Source organism: Giraffa tippelskirchi, chromosome 4 (assembly GCF_054371585.1).
Source record: "Giraffa tippelskirchi isolate mGirTip1 chromosome 4, T2T-mGirTip1v1.2.pri, whole genome shotgun sequence".
Lineage (NCBI taxonomy): Eukaryota > Metazoa > Chordata > Mammalia > Artiodactyla > Giraffidae > Giraffa > Giraffa tippelskirchi.
Genome location: NC_137278.1, coordinates 175,492,184 through 175,514,148, shown reverse-complemented (window position 1 = coordinate 175,514,148; position 21,965 = coordinate 175,492,184). Strand labels below are relative to the sequence as shown.

General features: G+C 42.3%; 1 protein-coding gene and 1 long non-coding RNA gene across 6 annotated transcripts in view; one reads left to right on the top strand and one right to left on the bottom strand.

The window, feature by feature from the left end:
- TMTC1 (transmembrane O-mannosyltransferase targeting cadherins 1) overlaps positions 1-12,730 on the bottom strand; it is a 297,505-nt gene extending 284,775 nt beyond the window's left edge. For all 5 annotated transcript variants that reach the window (XM_081591728.1, XM_081591729.1, XM_081591730.1 and 2 more), the window contains exon 1: positions 12,278-12,730. In XM_081591728.1, coding sequence (XP_081447854.1) covers positions 12,278-12,576 — 299 coding nt within the window. In that variant the 5' untranslated portion in view covers positions 12,577-12,730. The remainder of the gene's footprint in view (positions 1-12,277) is intronic.
- The window catches only part of LOC145546030 (uncharacterized), a 1,126,586-nt gene that overhangs the window by 78,611 nt on the left and 1,026,010 nt on the right, over positions 1-21,965 (top strand). The window lies entirely within an intron of this gene.

Genomic DNA, 21,965 nt, shown 5'->3' with positions numbered 1-21,965 from the left:
CCTCCTTAGCATAAACTCAGGTGTGGTCCCAAGGAGTCCCCATGAACAATAAAATCACTCCTATCACTCTGGAAACTCGAATGGTTTAGAAGCTCCTTCTCAGAAACCTGGGGAAAGGCCAGACAAATTCTTGCACTGCTGCGGGGAAGAGGAAGTCTCTCCCACTTAACCATAGCACCCCTGAGAAAGTATTTTCAGGTCCTTATACTCCATGTGGGCTTCTCAAGTGGCCCTAGTGATAAAGAACCCACCTGCCAATGCATGAAACATGAGACTTAGGTTCGATCTCTGGGTCAGGAAGATCCCCTGGAGGAGGCGAGGGCATGGCAATTCCCACCAGTATTCTTACCTGGAGAATCCCATGGACAGAGGAGCCTGGCGAGCTACCATTATCTGTGGAGTTGCAAAGAGTTAGACATGACTGAAGTGACTTAGCACACAGGCATGCACGCATACTCCATTTAATCCAACCAGAAATGATATGTCATTGTCTAACTCATTAACTGGAAAAAAAATGGCTTTCATTACAGATAGCAGGACACTGGTATGGAGGAATTTGGGTCTCCATGAGCAGGGCGTGGAGAGAACCCCATGTAATTCTGGGGCTTGCCAGAATTGTGTCCAGTTTGCAGCAAGCACCCCCCCCCCCCCCGCCCAACCATAATGCTTCAATCTGCCACAAAAGAAGCTCATGATTTAAAAGTGCTAAAGATCTCATTCTCCACAGAGAGTCACAGTCTCAGCAGGTTACAGGAGAGCCATAGGAGCCCTTTCAGGATCAGAGCTGCCCCTTCACCTCCTAAAAAGTAGGACCCACTGCAACTCTCAGCATGTCCAGCAAATTCCTGGTCTGCTCCCACTTTTCTCTTTGATAGAGGAAGAGAAAAAGATCATAAGCCAAGAAATAAGTCCAGCAGACTTTTTCCTCTACCTTGTAAGGGTGTTCTTGCTGTTGTTTAGTCACTAAGTCTTGTCCGACTCTGTGACCCCATGAACTGTAGCCCACCAGGTCCCTCTCTCCATTAGATTCTTCAGGCAAGAATTCTGGAGTGGGTTGCCATTCCCTTCTCCAGGGGATCTTCCCAACCAGGGATATCCTGCATTGGCAGGCAGATTCTTTACTGCTGAGCCACATGGGAAGCCCTATAAGGGTGTTCAGTTCAGTTCAGTCACTCAGTTGTGTCCGACTCTTTGTGACCTCATGAATTGCAGCACGCCAGGCCTCCCTGTCCATCACCAACTCCCGGAGTCCACCCAAACTCATGTCCATCGAGTCGGTGATGCCATCCAACCATCTCATCCTCTGTCGTCCCCTTCTCCTCCTGCCCCCAATCCTTCCCAGCAACAGGGTCTTTTCCAATGAGTCAGCTCTTCACACCAGGTGGCCAAAGTATTGGAGTTTCAGCTTCAGCATCAGTCCTTCCAAACACCCAGGGCTGATTTCCTTTAGGATGGACTGGTTGGATATCCTTGCAGTCCAAGGGACTCTCAGGAGTCTTCTTCAACACCCCAGTTCAAAGGCATCAATTCTTTGGTGCTCAGCTTTCTTTATAGTCCAACTCTCACATCCATACATGACCACTGGAAAAACCATAACCTTGACTAGATGGACCTTTGTTGGCAAAGTAATGTCTCTGCTTTTTAATATGCTGTCTAGGTTGGTCATAACTTTCCTTGCAAGGAGGAAGCGTCTTTTAATTTCATGGCTGCAATCACCATCTGCGTGATTTTGGAGCCCCAAAAAATAAAATCCGACACTGTTTCCACTGTTTCCCCATCTATTTCCCATGAAGTGATGGGACCAGATGCCATGATCTTAGTTTTCTGAATGTTGAGCTTTAAGCCAACTTTTTCACTCTCCTCTCTCACCTTCATCAAGAGGCTCTTTAGTTCTTCTTCACTTTCTGCCATAAGGGTGGTGTCATCTGCATATCTGAGGTTATCGGTATTTCTCCTGGCAATCTTGATTCCAGCTTGTGCTTCCTCCAGCCCAGCGTTTCTCATGATGTACTCTGCATATAAGTTAAATAAGCAGGGTGACAATATACAGCCTTGACATACTCCTTTTCCTATTTGGAACCAGTCTGTTGTTCCATGTCCAGTTCTAACTGTTGCTTCCTGACCTGCATACAAGTCAAGAGGCAGGTCAGGTGGTCTAGTATTCCCATCTCTTTCAGAATTTTCCACAGTTTGTTGTGAACCACACAGTCAAAGGCTTTGGCATAGTCAATAAAGCAGAAATAGATGTTTTTCTGGAACTCTCTTGCTTTTTCGATGATCCAGCGGATGTTTGCAATTTGATCTCTGGTTACTCTGCCTTTTCTAAAACCAGCTTGAACATCTGGAAGTTAACAGTTCCCGTATTGTTGAATCCTGGCTTGGAGAATTTGAGCATTACTTTACTAGCGTGTGAGATGAGTGCAATTGTGCGGTAGTTTGAGCATTCTTTGGCATCGCCTTTCTTTGGGATTGGGATGAAAACTGACCTTTTCCAGCCCTGTGGCCACTGCTGAGTTTTCCAAATTTGCTGACATACTCAATGTAGCATTTTCACAGCATCATCTTTTAGGATTTGAAATAGCTCAACTGGAATTTCATCACCTCCACTAGCTTCGTTCGTAGTGATGCTTTCTAAGGCCCACTTGACTTCACATTCCAGGATGTCTGGCTCTAGGTGAGTGATCACACCATTGTGATTATCTGGGTCGTAGCCCTACCTAAATCACTACATGAATATTTACCTACCTAAACATTTACCTGAAGAAGCTGGGCATTCACACACATGATTTAAACAACTTATCAAGCTCCTATGTTGCATGTCAGGCACTCTTCCAGGTAAACCTGTTTAACTGTTCCAGATAAATTTCATAGAGCTCATACAGTAGTGAGGAGACACAAAAAGCAACAATAAATACATGATGCCAGATAACAGTGAGTGCTACCAAGGCAAAGAGGGTAGGAGAGTCTGAGAGTAAGGATGGCACACGGAGGAGTGCCTGCTATTTCAGATGGGGTGGCGAGGGAAGGCCTCTGGGATGAAGTGACATTTGAGCAGAGACTGAAGGTGGTGAGAGAAGAAGCAATGCATGGACCTGGGGAAAGAGCATTCCAGGAAGAAGAAGCCAAGTGCAAAATCCCTTGGGAGCCAAAAGTTTGGCCTGTACCAGGAATACAGACTCTACAACGTGACACAGAGAGAAAGAGGTGGAGACTGAAGACTATAAGTCAGGGTGTGGCCAGGGTCAGGTCAAATAGGAGCCATCTCTTATCAGTTGGAAAAGGAACAAGGCCATTACTGATGCATGATCAGCATTCCTCATCCCCCTTTTAAGTGGGGAGATTACATAATCAGAGTTTGAAAAAGTTGAATGTAGCTCCCAAGGATGATAGAAAATACATTTTTTATTAAAACAAAAATGACTGCTTCAGAAGATGTTTTCCAAGCCTTCAATGATTTGAAGAACTTACCTATTAAAAACTCTCATGATTTAGAAATATATTCCTCTCATTTTCCATCCCTCCTACACCATCAGACTATAGTCTAAAGTCTATTTTACATCTAAAGCATATTCTAACAGACAAGGATCATAACCTTCTTCTCTTGGGGTTTCTAAGATAAACTTCGTTTGGAATGAAATTTTCGAAGAACTTTTTTTTTCATTTTTTCTATAAAAATCTTCATTGCCTCCAATCACATTTTTTCTTAGCTACACCTACATCCATCACTGAACATCCTAGAAAATCTAGTCAAACATCCTAAACCGTCTTCACTTGTCTCCTATCACATATTTAGGATTATCAGTCTTGTAGCAATAAAGACTATTTCAAAATGAATGCCCAGAGAGGTCAAATCAAAAGGAACAGAACCAAAAGGAACATGCCACTATTTCTTTTAGGTTTTGGGCATAGAGGTTAGAGCTGACTTTCATGGTTGGCATATCATTGTATCATTTGTGCCTTAAAGTTGCAAAGTGCTGCGGAAAAAAAGAAAAAAAACCTCTCAAGATCCAAGTATTAAAATGTTGAAAATCCTTACAGCTGCACATATTAAGATATTCTATTTTTTAACTCTGACATTTAAACCACCCACTTTCACTCATATGGTTTATATTACCATCAGAAGCATTCAATAAAATAAAACATTATAGCAAACTAGTAGAACACTATGATCTAATAGCCTGAGTATGGAAAGAGATCAAGGTCTTTTATTTGCCTTCCTTCTCCTTCTATATCATGGAAAAACCAGCGGTTCTTTCTTGTTGAAGGAAGCATCTCCTTGCTTCTCGATATGGAATGGCACAGCCAAGAATTCAGCAGGAGCTGCTTCTCCATGAAAGTTAAAAAGCTAAGCACCTTTTAAATCAGTCAGGACCATTTTTCAATGTGGGCATTACAGGGTTTGGTTCTGGGTCAGTTCAGTGTCTACAAAGTGACTTCATGTGCTTCTCCTGATTCCATTGTTAAAAACAGGTCATGGCCAGTGAAGGATAAAGAAAGAAAATAAAAAAGATTACTACTGCAGATTAAGTTTTCACAGATGTTTTGATTCCGCTCTACAACAGTCCAAAAATATTCCTGTGTGCCCTTGGAAATGAGATTATGAAAAGACTGAATAGAAGATTTGACTAGAGACAGAAATTCATTAGAATTCTACATTCACTCCAAGCAACACAAAGAAATGATCATTTGTATCAAAGTTTGACCAGAGAAGCAGAACTACCAGGAATGATACAGCTAAAGGAATTTGCTACAGAGATTTGACCTTTCACAATCCAGAGAAACTCACTTAATAGCCTATGCAGGGCTGCTGCTACTGTGTCTGTAACAAGTAGAAAGCCACAGGGCAAGCATTCCAGAAGAAGGGATGGAACCTGAAGTAGGGGAAAGAAGAAGGGGCTGGAATCCACAAAGAAGAACTAGAATACACTTTCTTGCAGCCTCCTAGGCTCCAACTTTAACGATGGGAGTGGCTTGCAAACAGGCCAGCAGGCTCCATACAGCTGCCCACACACGGGCACCATGATTTCAAGTAGCTACGGGAGATATGGAAAACTCTGGAGGAGCTGCAGCATCAGCTCTGCTGCACAGCAGAGCAGGTTAGTCAGCAAGTCTGGGACAACCAGCATGAGCTGTGATGCACCAAAACCTACACACACCTTCTGAGTGAGGACATGGCTGAAACAGAGCAGGGCACTGTGGGACGTTCCCAGGAGACACCCCCACCTCCAATGTCCTCAGCCTGCCTTCTGTCTGTAGAAAAACTTTAGTTGAAGAATAAATGTAATCAGAGAGGTGAGAGAATGTAGAAGCAAAGGAAAGCAGTCAAACAAGACAAAATAGTTTAGCCATTAAACAAGTCAAAGACTTTTAGTTCCTCCTCAAGGAACTATAGATAGTACTTAGATATTACTCTAAGCCATATCCTTTGCAGATACTGAAACCCCCCACCAGGTAGAAGAAGATAACTACATGATAACCAGACTATAGCCATGACATAAGCTGCCGTGATTCCAAGAACGGGCCTCAAGGAAATGGGAACAAACCAACCTGGAAATGAAGATCAATTGTACTTCAAATAATCAAAACGAAGCTGATCAGACAAGTGATGACCAATTTCAAGATGACTGACTATCAGAGCTGACTGTGCTATTTCTCCAAGTAGCCACCTCCCTCCACCTATACGCCTTTTAAAAACTCTTGCCCAATAATTGTCAGTGAAAAGTCAGCCTTTGGACATGGGTCCACCCTCTCTTATAGTTGCTGCCTCCAAAATAAAGCAAACTTTCCTTTCCACCAACCTTGTCACTCAAGTATTGGCTTTCTACCAATGAGCAGTAGGACTGCATTTTGGTAACACCGTCATTTCACTTTTACTGTCCAAACCTCAAACAAATTTCTCCTGTCCACCTCTAATCGAGTACAGCACTGGAAAGAAATTTCTAAGATGAGGCTCCAGTTAGCTAAATTGATACAGTACAAAGTCACCGCATTTTGGGAAGCTGCCTTCATCTTCCATTGTGCTTGGACCCCAAAACTGGTCAAAGTAGACACTCTAATAATCCACTTCCCCACTTCAACTTCTACCCATTTCTTACATGAGAAAAACTGTGATTAGTATTATTTCTATACAAGCAAGCACCTTTATGATAACAAGCATTACATTTCTTTATAAATAAATTTATGTAGCATTTACTAGAAGGGAATTTCTATCTGTCAGTATGTGTGACATTCATTCACTTATTCGAAGATAGCAAACTACCTTTAATGAAATAAATCAGTTTGAGATTTGCACTGGGAAAAAACTCGTGAAGAAGATGAAGGAAAAACAAACTATAGAGTAGAAGGAATTCCTGACAAAGAATTTATATCTAGACTATATTAAGAAATCATAAAACTCAACATTAAAAAAAAATCTATTTAGAAAATTGACAAAAATATGCAGAGAAATTTTAACAAAGAGGTTATACAGAAGTCAAATAGACACATGAAAAAATATTTAACACCATAAGTTAGCCATTAGAGCCAATTAAAAACACAATGACATGTCACTACACACCTATCAGAATGGCTACAATAAAAAAGTGACAAAAACCTGATGAGGAAGCAGAGAAACTGGATAAACACATACACTGCTGATGGGATGGGACGGAAAACAGCTTCAGTTTCTCAAAAAGCTAAACATGTAACTACCACATGACCCACCAATTGTACTCCTGACATTTACCCTAGAGAAATAAAAACTATGTTCACATAAAACTCTGCAAATGAATGTTTGTAGCAACTTTATTTGTAATACCCCCAAACCGGAAACATTATAGTCAACAGCAAAAAACCGAAAACTTTTCTTCTAAGATTAGGAACAAGGTATAAATGCCCTCTCCTGTCATTTCTATTCAGCATAGAGCTGCAAGTCCTAGGTAGAGCACTTAGGCAAAGAAAAGAAATAAAGGGGAGCTATATCAGAAAGGAAGAATAAAATTATCTCTGTTTACAGATGACACGCTCTCATATGTAGACAACTTTAATGATGCTACCAAAAATCTATCAGAACTAATATAATTCAGTAAAGTTTCAGAATACAAAAATCAGCATAAAATACCAGCTGTATTTCCATACACTAATAATAAACTCCTAGAGGAAAGCATGGCAACCCGCCCCACTGTTCTTGCCTGGAGAATCCCCATGGATACAGGAGCCTGGCAAGCTACAGTACAGTCCATGGGATCACAAAGAGTCGAATACAACTGAGCGATTAAGCACACACAATAATAAACTATCCAAAATTAAGAGGAAAAAAAATCCCACTTACTATAGCAACAAAAAGAATGAAATACTGAGGAATAAAATTAACCAAAGGGGTTTCCTCAGCAGTAAATACTCTGCCTGCAGTGTAGGAGACACGGGAGGAAGATCCCCTGGAGGAGGGCATGGTAACCACTCCAGCATTCTTGCAGGGAAAATTCCACCGACAGAGGAGCCTGGCGGGCTATAGTCCATGGGATCACAAAGAGTTGGACACGACTGAAGCCACTGAGTAGTAGCAGCAAATTTAACCGAAGAGATGAAAAACTTATACACTTAAAACTACAAATTACTGATGAAAGAAATTAAAGAAGACACAAATAAATGGAAAGACATGCCATGTTCATAAATGGGAAGACTTAATATTGTTATAATGTCCATATATTACAGATTCAATGTAATCCCTATCAAAATCCCATGGCATTTTTTTACACAAAAAGAAAAAAATCATAAATTTTATATTGAATCACAAAAAATCCTGAATATAAAAAGCAATCTTGATCAACAGGAACAAAACTGGAGGCACCACACTTCCTGACTTCAAAATATATTCCAATGCTACAGTAATTAAAACAGTGCAGTACTGGCATTAAAAAAGTACTGTTTTTAAAACAGACTTACAGATCAATGGAAAAGAACAGAGAAATTAACCCATGTATATATGGTCAAATGATCTTTGACAAGGGTTCCAAGAATATACAATGGGGAAAGGATAGGCTTCAATAAATGGTAATTGGGAAAACTGGCTAACCACATACAAATGAATGAAACTAGACTCTTACAACATATACAAAAATCAACCCAAAAATATAGTAAAAATTTAAATATAAGACCTTAAACTATAAAACTCCTAGAAGAAAAATACAGAGGAAAAACTTCATGATGTTAGGCTTGGCAATGGTTTCTTAGATATAACAAAAGTACAAACAATAAAAGCAAAATTTAGACAAGTGGGACTATATCAAACTAAAGGAGCTTTGCAAATAAAGCAAACAAATCAACAGAGTGAAGAGACAACTACAGAATAGCAGAAAATTTTTGCAAACCAAATATCAGACATGTTATTAATATCTAAAATTTATAAAGAATTTCTACAACTTAAAACAAGAGAAATTAAATAATTTGATTTTAAAAATGGGCAAAGAACAACTTGAATAGACAGTTCTCCAAAGAAGACATACAAATGGCCAATAGGTAGAGGGAAAGATGCTCAACATCACTAATCATGCAAATTGTGCTTTAATCATGCAAATCAAAACCACAATGAGATACCACTTCATTCCTGTTAGGTTGGTTCTTATGAAAACAAACAAACAAAAGGTAAGCATAAGCAAAGATGTGAAGAATTGGGAACGCTTGTATACTATTGGTAAGAAAGTAAAATGGTACAGCCACTATGGAAAACAGGATAGAGGTTCCTCAAAATTTAAAAATACAATTACTATATGATTCAGCAATCCTTATTCTGGGTTTATATCCAAAAGAATTGAAATTATGACTTTGAAAACATATATGTACTCCTGTGTTCACTGCAGCATTATTCACAATAATCAAGATACAAAAACAAATCAAGTGCCCATCGTCAGATGAACGAATAAAGGAAAAGTGATATATACACATGATGTAATATTATTCAGCCTTAAAAAGGAGGAAATCCTGCAATGTTCAACAACACAGAAGAACTTGGAGAGCATTATGCTACATGAAATAAGCCGGCCACAGGAGTCCACTTATGTGAGGTTCCTGAAATAGTCAAACTCGTAGAAAGATACTAAGATGCTAGTTGCCAAGGGCAGGGTGAGGTGAGAGCAGCATCAAGAGTTGCTGTTTGACAGGTACTTGGCTTCCAATTATACTAGAGGAATAAGTGCTAGAGAGCTGCTGTACATCACTGGACCTACGGTTGAAATATTATATTGTGCACTCAAAAACTTAAGATGGTAGATCTTGTGTTAGGTGTCCTTACAATATTAATTAACTAACGATTAATTAAGAGATTTTAAATTTTCAAAATTTTTGCTTAAAAAGCTTAAGATACAGGTAAGATAGTTTGCACATATCCCCAAGGCCTCTTTGTGTTTTCACCAATTGTCCTCGTGTGCTCAATCCTGTTCAACCCTTTGTGACTTCATGTGACTGTAGCCCGCCAGGCTCCTCTGCCCATGGGATTTCCCAGACAAGAATACTGGAGTGGGTTGCCATTTCCTTCTCCAGGAGATCTTCCTGATCCAGGGATCGAACTCAAGTCTCTTGTGCCTCCTGCATTGGCAGGTGGATTCTTTACCACTGAGCCTCCTGGGAAGCCCTATTCAGTTCAGTCGCTCAGTCGTGTCCGACTCTTTGCGACTCCATGAATTGCAGCACGCCAGGCCTCCCTGTCCATCACCAACTCCCAGAGTCTACCCAAACCCATGTCCATCGAGTCAGTGATGCCATCCAACCATCTCATCCTCTGTCGTCCCCTTCTCCTCCCGCCCCCAATCCTACCCAGCATTAGGGTCTTTTCCAATGAGTCAACTCTTCGCGTGTGGTGGCCAAAGTATTGGAGTTTCAGCTCCAACATCAGTCCTTCCAATGAACACCCAGGATTGATCTCCTTTAGGATGGAACTATTACCTAAATTAAAAATCATAAAGACATGACCTACGTAATGTTCCTAGGCCAATGCTTGATTCACACTGAATAGTTAATAAACATGATTTTCTGTCCTTCTTCAAAACAATCTTCAGAGTTGTGTGGGCCTAACATTGTTAACATCATCCTTTATACATGCCCAGCCTCACACTATTGCACTACTGCACTAGACTATGCAGTTGCACCTCAGGTGACTGCGATGAGAAAGTCTCCACAACTTCTTCAAATCAATGCCTGTGAGAATAGAAAGATTAGTTAAATTTCTCTTTCCGAAGAGGCACTATTCCTTTCCAGGAAGTGCTCTGTTGCACTCTAGATTTGCAACTCAATCACCTTTAAAAAAAACAGTATATCTTACACAGCCAGTAAGATATACTCTACAAAGAGCAATGCATCTTAGCAACCAGACTTGCTTTTTCTAACCAGTGAGTATCACAAGTGAAGTTGCCCTCTGCCCCCTCAATTCTTCTCCTTAGCCACTGTTCTGCTCAATGCCTGTTTTCCTCTTCATCAATGGTCTTGCCTTCACTGTCTACTCCTTTCCTGCCTTCCTCTGTCTTCTGCCCCTGCCACTTCCTGCATGAATTTTATTATTTTTTTTTCCTGCATGAATTTTAAACAATTTTTTTTAGAAAGCCAAGAAGTGAAGACACTCTTCTCTCTCCACCAACTGGGCACAGGCATTTGACCCTGCCCTTTGTATATGGGCTTCCCTTGTGGCTCAGCTGGTATAGAATCCGCCAGCAATGTAGGAGACCTAGGTTCAATCCCTGGGTGGGAAAGATTTCCTGGAGAAGGGAAAGGCTACCCACTCCAGTATTCTGGCCTGGAGAATTCCATAGACTGTACAGTCCATGGGGTTGCAAAGAGTTGGACACAACTGAGCAACTTTCACTTCACTTCACTTCACTTCACTTTGTAAATGGAAAACACTCCAAGGAGGGACCTAGGGAGTCTCGAATGGCTAGTATAAGCCCAGCACACCTCCTGCTGTGAGCTTCCACACCTTAAAGTAATCAACAACTCTCTCTGTAATAAATGAAAAAGCAGGTCGGCTTAGAAGTTATACACACTGTGCCACCTGAGAATGTGCCATTTTAAAAAACATTTAGAGAAAAAAGGAATGAGCAACTTAGTAGCTGAGGTTATCTTTCAACTGAAAAACAAGACCACTTTCCAATACGATAAATGTTTATAAAATAATCTTCAGAGTCAAATGTGGAATTTCCTTACCCTCCTGAAAACATTCAACTTTCAGTGGAAGAATTAAGTCCAATCGCTCTGGTTTCCTTTTCTAAGTCATCAGCCACCTGTCAAGAGACCTGGGCCTCCCGGTCTGAGCAGGCTTTTCAAGCTGCTTACCCTGTCTCATATGACCAGTACCATAAGGACGGGTTCATATTACACCCGTTGGAGAAGGCTTACAATGCTGATGATACTGAACCAAAATTATTTCAACAGTTTTGTCCGGCACATTATAAGCTTAAATACTGAGCCAAATCATAATAGGTTGAGTCAAGCTCATGACATTCGAGCCAGCACTCCCTGGAATCAGCCTTTCTCCCCTTCCATCTGAAGCTAGCCCTCTTTTGAAATTCAAGAAAATACTCCATCCTTCAAAAATCTGACTCCCTTTGCACCTCATTCACATTTGAAATGCTGAATCACGACTCCGAGGTTGTAAAAGAAAAACTACTTCTACTGGGACTCCGGGATCCCCAGAGGACCCCACGCTTTTCTGCCCTCCTTTGCTTTGCATCTTTTAAAGTCTAAATCTGGAGCTCTTCCCAAAGATCCGAGAGGCTCCAGGAACAGTCAAGGCTGCAGGTCGGGAGAGAGCTTTTGCCCGCGGTCCTTTCCTCCCCAAACCTCCGCGCCCCGGCAGCTCAGAGCTGCTAAGGGGCTGTTAACTCCCCATCTGCAAAGCTGCCCAACAGCCGCCGAGAAATGCTCAACTTGGGAGCTTCACCACTACAGCCACCGCCTCGTCGGGCGCGCGCTGGTCTCACTTGGCCACAGTCCCACGGCAGTGAGGTGTGCGTGGGCGGCTCCACGGCCCCTCCAGCCCTGGCCCCAGAGACCAGCCCGCCCGGAGCGCAGACTCTCCAGAAACTCAATCCCAACTCGCAGCCCGCGCCTTCCGAGCCGCCCTGGGAGCCCGGAGAAGCGGAGCCGAGGACCACCAAGCAGAGGGGCGTGGGCAACCTGGAGAGCAGGGAGGCGTGGAGGGCAAGGGGCAGCAAGAAAAGAAACGCCCCCCAAAGCGGGTCCCTCAACTTCTCCCAGCCCGGGTAGAGAGTGAGGAGAAACGGCAGCTGCGTGCCCAGGGTGAGGGACTCACTTGAAGGTGAGGACGCAGAGGGGCCGGTAGGACTTGTGGCTGGTGTTCTCGGCCATGCCCTTGCCCCAGAAATCGTTGGAGAAGATGCCCCAGCGCAGCGGGGCTCCGGGCCGCACATCGGGGTTGTTGACGATCGCCCACACGTCGTCGTGCACGAACTCGCCCCTCAGGGAGCGGCCGTAGCACAGGTAGCTCGCTCCGGCCAGCAGCGCCGCGGCTCCTGCCGGCGCGAGTCCGCAGTCCCGCCGCCGGGAGGGCGCGCGGTCCCCGCCGCCTCGGGCAGAGCTCGTCACCACCATCGCGCCGCCGCCGCTGTCCTTTTCTCTCCCGGGCGTCTGGCATCCTCCCCGGCCGGGGCCCGGACGGTGAGCGGCAGCTGCCGGGAGATGAGCTCGGGCATGGCCGGCGGCAGCTGGACCGGCCGCTGGCGTCCCGCGCTCCGCCGCCGCCTGCGCCGCCGAGTTGGCCCAGCTGCAGATAAACAGCAGTCCCCCCGCCTCCCCGGGCCATCGCCACCTCCTCCGCCCCACTGCGCATGCCCCGCTCGCCATCGCCTCCACCCCCCAATCCCGGGACCGGCGCCGCTTTCCCCCCACGTCCCGCACCCTCCGCCCGCGCCGGGCTGGTCTGGCGCTCAGCCTGCGGGCGCGGCGGTAAGAGGCGGCGAGAGTCCGCGTGCAGGTGGAGGGGTCGCGGCGCGGGGCTGCCCGGAGCGGCGGGAAAAGGGCACCGGGGTCCTGTACGCTGTGCCCGCGGTGCCCTCCGCCCTCATCATTTCCCCAAAGAGGTCTGCTGGGGGACCTCACCGGCGGGCACCTCCAGGCCCCGGGCTAGGACGGGCTTAGCAGGTGCACAGCCGGAACCCCCGCCCGCGCTCCGGGAGAGGGAAGTGGCCGCCGCCGCAAGGGACATCCCCGGCTTTTCAGCACCCCGGACAACAGCAGCGGCCCCCGGGCCACGCTCTCCGTCCGGCTCCGCGCTCCTGTCCCGTCTCCCGCCTCCCCCGTCTTCCTCCCCGGCTTTCTGTCCCCACTGCCCCGAGTCCCGCCGTTGCAGCCTCGGGGCAGGGGTGGAAACCGCAGGGAAACAGAGCTTCCGAAACGTCTTTCTGAATACTGAGAGAGGGTCTTCCTGAGGTGGTCTTCCTGCCCGTGCCCGGGATTGTTCGCCGGCTGTTTTCCTTTACCGCCCATTCCTCTGCTCGCCTTTGTAAAAAGTCTCAGGTTCGAGTTTGGGTTTGGGTTTGGGAGCCAAGTTGGCTTCTGAAACATTTCTCCTCGTTTGTTTTTTTTACTGCGGTTCTTAAAGCAATCCGGGAGATGCCAAGCAAATTACTTTTTGTCCCCATATGAGTGGATCACTTGGGTCTAATTATTGCTTCCTACTCTGTGAGTGTATTTGAACTCTTCTTGCTAAGTCAGTAGGATTCAAAACAAAAACCAAACTGCTTTAAGGCCTCTGGCTTTGGCTCCCCATCTTACATTTTCTCTGAAAGGTTGTTTTTGGGTTTTTTTAATATTGCTAATTATAATATATAAATAAGCTAATTATACCGTTGTGATGAAGTTCAGTAGAATTTCTCCATGTTTGAAATATCTGTGAACTCTTCAATGGACCTTGTGAATTTTTATTGCTATGTAATATTGAAGTTACCTGGAATTTGACACATCCAGATAGAGAAATTTAAATACAAAATTCACCGTATTATTCTCATCCTTCCAAAATCCCTAGGAGTTTTGATGATCTAAAAAGAAAGAAGAGTAGAATAAAAAAAAAAAGCAACAATTCTTGCACTGACTATATGCTTATGTGACTCTAGAACACCATTTTTTTTTTAAAGTTAGATACATCTGAGCAGTTGAAAACTCAATGAATTAAGATGACATATTCCAAGTCAGGATGTTTTTATCCATTTCACTTTGTTTTTTAGTGACTTGGTACTTAGTGACTGAGAAATGTGTTCATCCTTGCATCAAAACTTTTTAACCCTTGAGTAGCCTTCAACCAGTCCATCCTAAAGGAGATCAGTCCTGGGTGTTCACTGGAAGGACTGATGTTGAAGCTGAAACTCCAATATTTTGGCCACCTGATGCAAAGAGCTGACTCATTTGAGAAGACCCTGATGCTGGGAAAGACTGAGGGCAGGAGGAGAAGGGGATGGCAGAGGATGAGATGGTTAGATGGCATCACTGACTCGATGGACATGGGTTTGGGTGGACTCCGGGAGTTGGTGATGGAGAGAGAGGCCTGGCATGCTGCGGTTCATGGGGTCGCAAAGAGTCGGACACGACCGAGTGACTGAACTGAACTGAACTGAGCCTTCATATCCAGACCCCACACATACCTGAGTCTACCATCTCCCCCACAGGACACATTACAGTCTTTCTTGTTTGCCTGCCCATTAATTTAATTAAAATGTGTGAAGGTTTATGTCATACTACAGTATGCTAAGTACTGTGCTGGATGTCCAAAGCTTCTCAAATTGTGTGTGATATGTAAGATTAACACCATAAAATTCTAACAACTTTCTAAGACAGTGAACTTGTGCTTACTGAAATGATAGTAGCTATAATAAACCAATGTTTCAGTCGTTATCTACAATTAATAAAGGCTTTCTTGAGACAATATCTTAGTCCCAAAGAGTGCTTCTCATGGTAGATTTTCATAAAGTTTATTCCCCCTTAAATCTCCCTTGTAGTAGGTACAGCCTGCCAACCTCCTTCTCTTCTGAGTTATTTTCTCTTTTAGAAGAAAACACTTACCAGAATTCTCCATGACGATGGAGAGAAATGAAGAAAGGCAAAGCTGAACTCTAAAAAGACAATAAAACAGAGAAAAGAAGGAAACCTGTAAGTGGAGTCCCAGGCTTCTGAGCACAGAGAGTTTCATCAAGATTTCCTCTAGGTTTGCTCCAGGTTGACTGACTTCTCCATTCTATTTAGTTCAGATGATAAATTTGGGTTTAATGTACTTTGAAATAATGAGATACCTCAGGTCTTCTCAAGGACAAGCAAGTAAGTAAATACATTTTGAAAGTAAACAGTTCCTTTGCAGTCCCATCATTCCCTGATCCAATATTATTCTGTGTTACTGAAAAACAGTGTGGAAGTGTTGATGTCACAGAGAGAAGGTTTACACTGATATGCTGGCTTGTCATCCCTCTGCTTCTCTATTAAGGTGTAAAGTACTCATCCTGCCTAATGAAGAGGCCCCAAAGCAAATTAAGTTAATTCTTGTTACTTAGTCTCTGATTATTTTTAAAGGATTTATAATTAGAGCAATACTACCTTCTAAGACACCTTTTGTCCATTCAGAGCAATTTAAAACATAAATTATTACAAAGGGCTTCTCTAAGGCTCATACAGATTAAGTCACTCAGGAAAGTTAAAGTGAACCATAGTTCTGAAAGACTATGGACACATAGGACACAACTAACAACTAAAAGTAAATCAAAGACAAGTAGATAATTTAATAAAATAAATTTCAGAGGACTGCCCATTGTGCTGTTTTGCGCATTACACCCTGTTCGGGAATCCAGATATAAAGAAACTGTTGACTGAAGTGAAAACGCACAATGTGAGAGCTATGTGTTTTAGTTTTATCTGGGAACTTACTGAGGACTATAGCCAGAGAGAAAACCTCCCGGATAGTTCTGAGGAACTGCTCAGATTAGGTGGAGTGGGAGATGGGGGGTGGGGGAGGAAGTCCACATACTGTGATTTTGGCAAAGGAGTATGTGCTGAAGTAAGTCAGACCTAGAAGACAAATACAATATCACATATATGGAATCTAAAGAAATGGTACAAATGAACCTGTTTACAGAAGAGATGTTGAGTTACAAATGTAGAAAGCAAGCTTGTAATTGCCAGAGAGGAAAGTAGGAGGAGGGCTAACTGGGAGATTAGGATGGAGATATACACACCACTACATATAGAATAGATAACTAGTAAGAACCTACTGAATAGTACAGGGAACTTTATTCAATACTCTGTAATCAACTATATGAGTATAGAATCTAAAAAACAGTGGCTCTATGTCCATTTTTAACTGATTCACTTTGCTGTATGGCAGAAACTAACAAAGCATCATAAATCAACTACAATAAAAACATTAATTACAAACAGCAAATAAAAATTAAAAGGCATCAATTTAAATAAAGGAGTATGTGCGATCAAGCACAGATCTTTGTAGAAGGTTACTGCTAGTCACAAGGGACAGATATCTCAGTCAATAATTTTAGTGCTTTTCTAAGTATGGGAAGATGCAAGAATCTTGGTCTATTGAATGTTCTCCTAAAAATATCCAACTTTCTGAGACCTGTTCTGCCAGTTTTCTCAGAACACAGAGTGCCTCATCCTGAGCTTCACCCTGAATTCCTTTCAAGGTGATTTGTAGGTGAGCAACTACAGTGGCTAATGACTTGATTTTTTTTTTTTTTTCTACAACTGGATGGTGAGCAACATACTTTAGTTGGCAGGACAAATGCAATGTTACAAAACAGAAATTCAAGAAAAGAACTGATAACATAATTTACATCAAAAAATAAATTTTTGTTGCCTAGTTATTTAACTATTACCTGTAAATCTATTTAACTATTACCTGTAAATCTATTTAACTATTACCTATTAACTATTTTTTCTGTTCTTGAAGAAAATCCAGGAAAATAGAAAAAAAAGAAAATGGAAACATATCTACCCACCACCCCTGGGCTACGGTAGCACAGGCAACATGCTACCTAAGAAGCTGACCCAGGACCTGGCAGGGCAAATGGGGGATCAGGGTTGCCAAGTGATCTGAGGAATGCCTGTACCCTGACCTGGTTCCAGACTGGCCCCGGGAGACAGGAGAGGCTCCTCATGGAGGTAAACTGGCTTTCCTTTCCATTCCTGCAATACCACTGTGGCATCTGCACAGAATTAAAACTAAAGAATATAAAAAATTATCTGTGATCTTGCAATTTCTGGCTCTCAGGGAATAAATTTTGTCAACAAATTACTACAAGACAAAAGCATACACATGTACATTGCAATAAAGCATATGAAGTACTCTCTAAACTTCAGTCTAGAATCTCTAGTTGAAAACTGCCACACCATTGCAAAGCACATATCCACAGTACTAGAAATGGAAATTAAAATGTAAGATTATTGTACACAACAGAAAGACAATTTTTCATATGAATGAAATTTTACTTACATACATTTTTATTTCACATTTTAATTATTTACAAATCAAAAAGTCACTTTTAATATGTATGGCTGAGTCCCTTTGCTGTCCACCTGAAACTATCACAAAATTGTTAATCAGCCATGTGTGTTAGTTGTTCAGTCGTGTCTGACTCTGTGACCCCATGGGCTAGCCTGCCAGGCTCCTCTGTCCATGGAATTCTCCGGGCAAGAACTCTGGAGTGGGTTGCCGTCCCCTTCTCCAGGGGATCTTCCTGACTCAGGGATCAAACACCAGTCTCCTGCATTGTAGGCAGATTCTTTGCTATCTGAGCCATGAGAGAAGCCCCTAATCAGCCATACTCCAATATAAAATAAAATGTTTTTTTAAAAAGTCATTTCTGGTTTCTTGTATAACCTCCACAATTTACAGGTAATGTCAGAGGAAACATAAAATTAAATTCAGACTTACAACAAATTGATTTGTATGAAGAGTTAATTTTTTAAAAAATTATTCCATCAGAATCATCAGCTCTAGAAATACTATGTTTTGAAATAATTTATCAGAAATTTATCCCAATGTTGTTACAACCTTCAGAATACTTTTAACAGCTCTAGTAAGAGTTAGATCAGCAGAAAGATGCTTCTCAAAATCAAAGAGTATCCAAAAAAGTCTGATTCCTAGCATTTGCTGAATTTCATGGTGTAAATATTTTAACCATGGTTAATTTCATGCTACCAACAGGACATCACTGCACACAGAGATAGTAAGAGATGTTTAGTAACATGAGATTCTACCGAATTTTCACCATATAGTTACACTAGATGTAGATAAGATCAAGAGCATATTAATAGTAAAATAATTAGAAAAGGATGAGTTTTAAACATTTATTACCTTTGTGTTTAATCTAATTTATATATTTGTTGTTGTTCTTTTAGTCACCAAATTGTGTGTACTTTTGCGATCCCATTGAACCGTAGCCCACCAGGCTCCTCTGTCCATGGGATTTCCCAGGCAAGTATAGTGGAGTGGGTTGCCATTTCCTTCTCCACGTGTTCTTCCAGACCCAGGGATAAAACCCACATCTCCTGAATTGCAGACATATTTTTTACCACTGTGCCACCAGGGAAGGCCAATTTATATATTGGGTTGGCTAAAAAGTTCATTTGGGTCTAAAAACCTGAATGAACTTTTTGGCCAACCCAACAGTTATAAGTTTATGTAATTAAACTTTGTCTAATGGCTGTGTTTAACAACTAGCTGACAGAATTCCTAAATATTTAACAGTTTTTGTGAACTAGTATGAGTTTGACTCTGGTACACATTTAGATGAAATAAGATTGGCCACTGTTGGTATTATCATTATGAATTTCAGTGATAAGTATGAGCAGAGGCAGGGAGGTCATTATACTTGTGTAGTGAGGAATTGACCTTACCTTGAGAGAGGTCTTGCCTTTGCCCTGGGCTGCTGCTGCTGCTAAGTCACTTCAGTCGTGTCTGACTCTGTGCGACCCCATAGACGGCAGCCCACCAGGGTCCGCCGTCCCTGGGATTCTCCAGGCAAGAACACTGGAGTGGGTTGCCATTTCCTTCTCCAGTGCATGAAAGTGAAAAGTGAACGTGAAGTCGCTCAGCCATGTCGGACACTTCGCGACCCCGTGGACTGCAGCCTACCAGGCTCCTCCGTCCATGGGATTTTCCAGGCAAGAGTACTGGAGTGAGTTTGCCCTGGGCTACTAGGAGGTAATTTTTAGGTCCCTGGAATGTCCTGCTTGACAGGAGGATCTTTGCTGGGGGCTTTGGGTCCCAGACAGCCTAATAATGCAGTCTGTGATGGGAGCTTTGGGTCACACAAGATCAGTTCTGACTACTGGGGGAACCAGAATCTAAAGACATTAGCCTGACCTCTGGGAAGGACTGATGCCAAAAGGTCAGCCATGCAGGCAGTATGTGATGAGTCCCAATAAAAACTCTGAGTGCCAAAGGCTCAAGTGAGCTTCCCTGGTTAGCTGTCTCCATGCGTATTGTCACAGATTAATGCCACAAGTGTGACACGTCCTGACTTCATGGAGAGAAGACAACATGAACTTCGTTTGGCATTTCTCATGGACTCTGCCTCTTGGACTTTGCTTGCTCATTTCCTTCTGCATCCTTTCCCTGTAATAATCAAGGAGAGTTTTCAGTGAGTTTTGTGAATCCATCTAGCAAATTTTGAAACTGAGGGTTGTTGGAGACTCACCCCTAAACTTGCAATTGTTGTTAAAGTGAGGACACTCTTGTGAGGACTGTGCCCAAATGCCCCTTAATACTATTTTTCTACTTTTAAATTTTTCTTTAATACAACTTTTTTCTTTTTAAAGATGTAATAGCTGTCATCCAAGACGAACGGAAGAAACGGTAGGCATCCTCAAAACTGTGATGTTAAGTTCTCTTCTTTTTCCCACTAAAAAGCTTCAAAGTCAAAAGTAAAAAGCGTCAAAAGTCAAAGTAAAAAGCTTTATAAACAAAACAAAACCAAAAGAAGGGAGAAAAAAGGGAGGGATGGAGGAAGGGAGGAAGAGATAGAGTGAAAAAGGAAGGAGGGAGGGAGGGACAGAGAGAGGAAGAAAGGAAAGGAAGTGAATTCATAAAGAAAATAATAAAAACCTGGAGCCACTGCATAAATACTGCTGGGGGGTTAACTTCAGGAACTTCTGTGTGATTGTCGGTTTGTAGAGGATGAGGCTCAAAACTAATTAATGACTATTTTTGAAAAGAGAGGACAGATAGTGAGAAGAATGTGAGAGTTGGCTGCTCTATATGAACTATTTATTGTTCATCAATGGTAAGTGTTTTGCATTCTGTATGGTACAGTAACACTTTGCTTATGTGTCACATTTCTTTATGTTTTATTAAATTATAAAAATTATTTTGCTAAGAAATTCCCGGCCTCATAGATTGTCCCCACCCTTTTTAGTGGGTCTGCTGCTGCTGCTGCTAAGTCGCGTCAGTCGTGTCCGACTCTGTGTGACCCCATAGACAGCAGCCCACCAGGCTCCACCGTCCCTGGGATTCTCCAGGCAAGAACACTGGAGTGGGCCGCCATTTCCTTCTCCAGTGCATGAAAGTGAAGTTGCTCAGTCGTGTCCAACTCTTCACGACCCCATGGACTGCAGCCTACCAGGCTCCTCCGTCCATGGGATTTTCCAGGCAAGAGTACTGGAGTGGGGTGCCATTGCCTTAGGGACCGCCAAAATTAGTACGTTCATGGTACTAGAGACTTAATAAAATACTGTAAAAGCCAGTGACTCTGCTCGCATCATATATTATTAAAGTAGCTGGAGAACCTACCAAGCCAGTTTTTCTTTGACAAGAAGTGAAGATTATGTGTGGAGATTAACAGTTTCCCTTGAGAAATAACAGTCTCCTGTCTTTCGTCACTGTGCTGCTAAGTCTTATTTCTTGGCCTATTTTTCCACATGTGAATTTATCTAGAGGGATAAATGAATCTTTTCAGGCCCCACTGCAGCTTACAAAAAAAGAAAAATATCCTTTCGATTTTATTGTTGGCCACGTTTCTATGAATAAGATAACTGGAGGTTTTTGTTGTGGTTTTGGAGGTGGTGGTGGCTTTTAAATAATTTTGAGTCTTCTCTGTACATCTTGGATGACTACTAAATATTGTGCCCTTTCCTGTTAGAAGACAAAGTAGAAGATTCTTGCTTCGTAGTCTGTTTCACAGACATTGTCACTTTCATTTCCTATTCATTCAGTGATTTCATTCTTTCCCTCTTACATAGTTAGAAGGATTAGGAGACAGTTTTATCCATCTGACAAACTTTTTTAAAGAAAATGAAGATTACACCTACCATCTAAGAATCAGAGTGTCTTGGCAATGCTGAATTGTATTTATGGAAACACCCAAATGCTGTTTTTTTACTTCATACTTGACCCAAAATTCCAGTAACAGCTACCGAGAGGTGGTATCATGAATGACAAACCCAGGAAACTCGCCATATATCCTCCTCCTTTCTATGGTCATGAAAAAACGTGACTAATCAATTGTGATAGTCTTGCACATGAACTCCAGTTGCAATCTTAGAGTCCTTAATACAACCCTCCAGGCTGCCACTCTGTAGATAAGTTGGCCTATGAGTTGAAGCTCCTCTATTATACTGAGCCAGTGGAATATGGCTACCTGGGGGCATGGAAACCAAAACAATAATGTGAACGGATAAAAATAAAAGTTTAGCATTAAAAAGTGGTTTCATGTTTATATACAAATATGAATATATGAATATGTTCTCTATATTAATCTCATAATGAAGTAAATATATATACAACATTTTTAGCTTTAGATGTCATGACTTCTATTTGAATAAATGTATTTCTGATTAATTTTTAAGTAGGTCTAAGCAGATCATACCTCTGTTGTATTTTGGAGTGTTTTTTAGGAGTCTCCCATAACAATGTTCACTATTTTGAAAGTATATTACCAAATAAGTGGAAATTATCACACAAGAACTAAACTGCCATATTAGAGTAT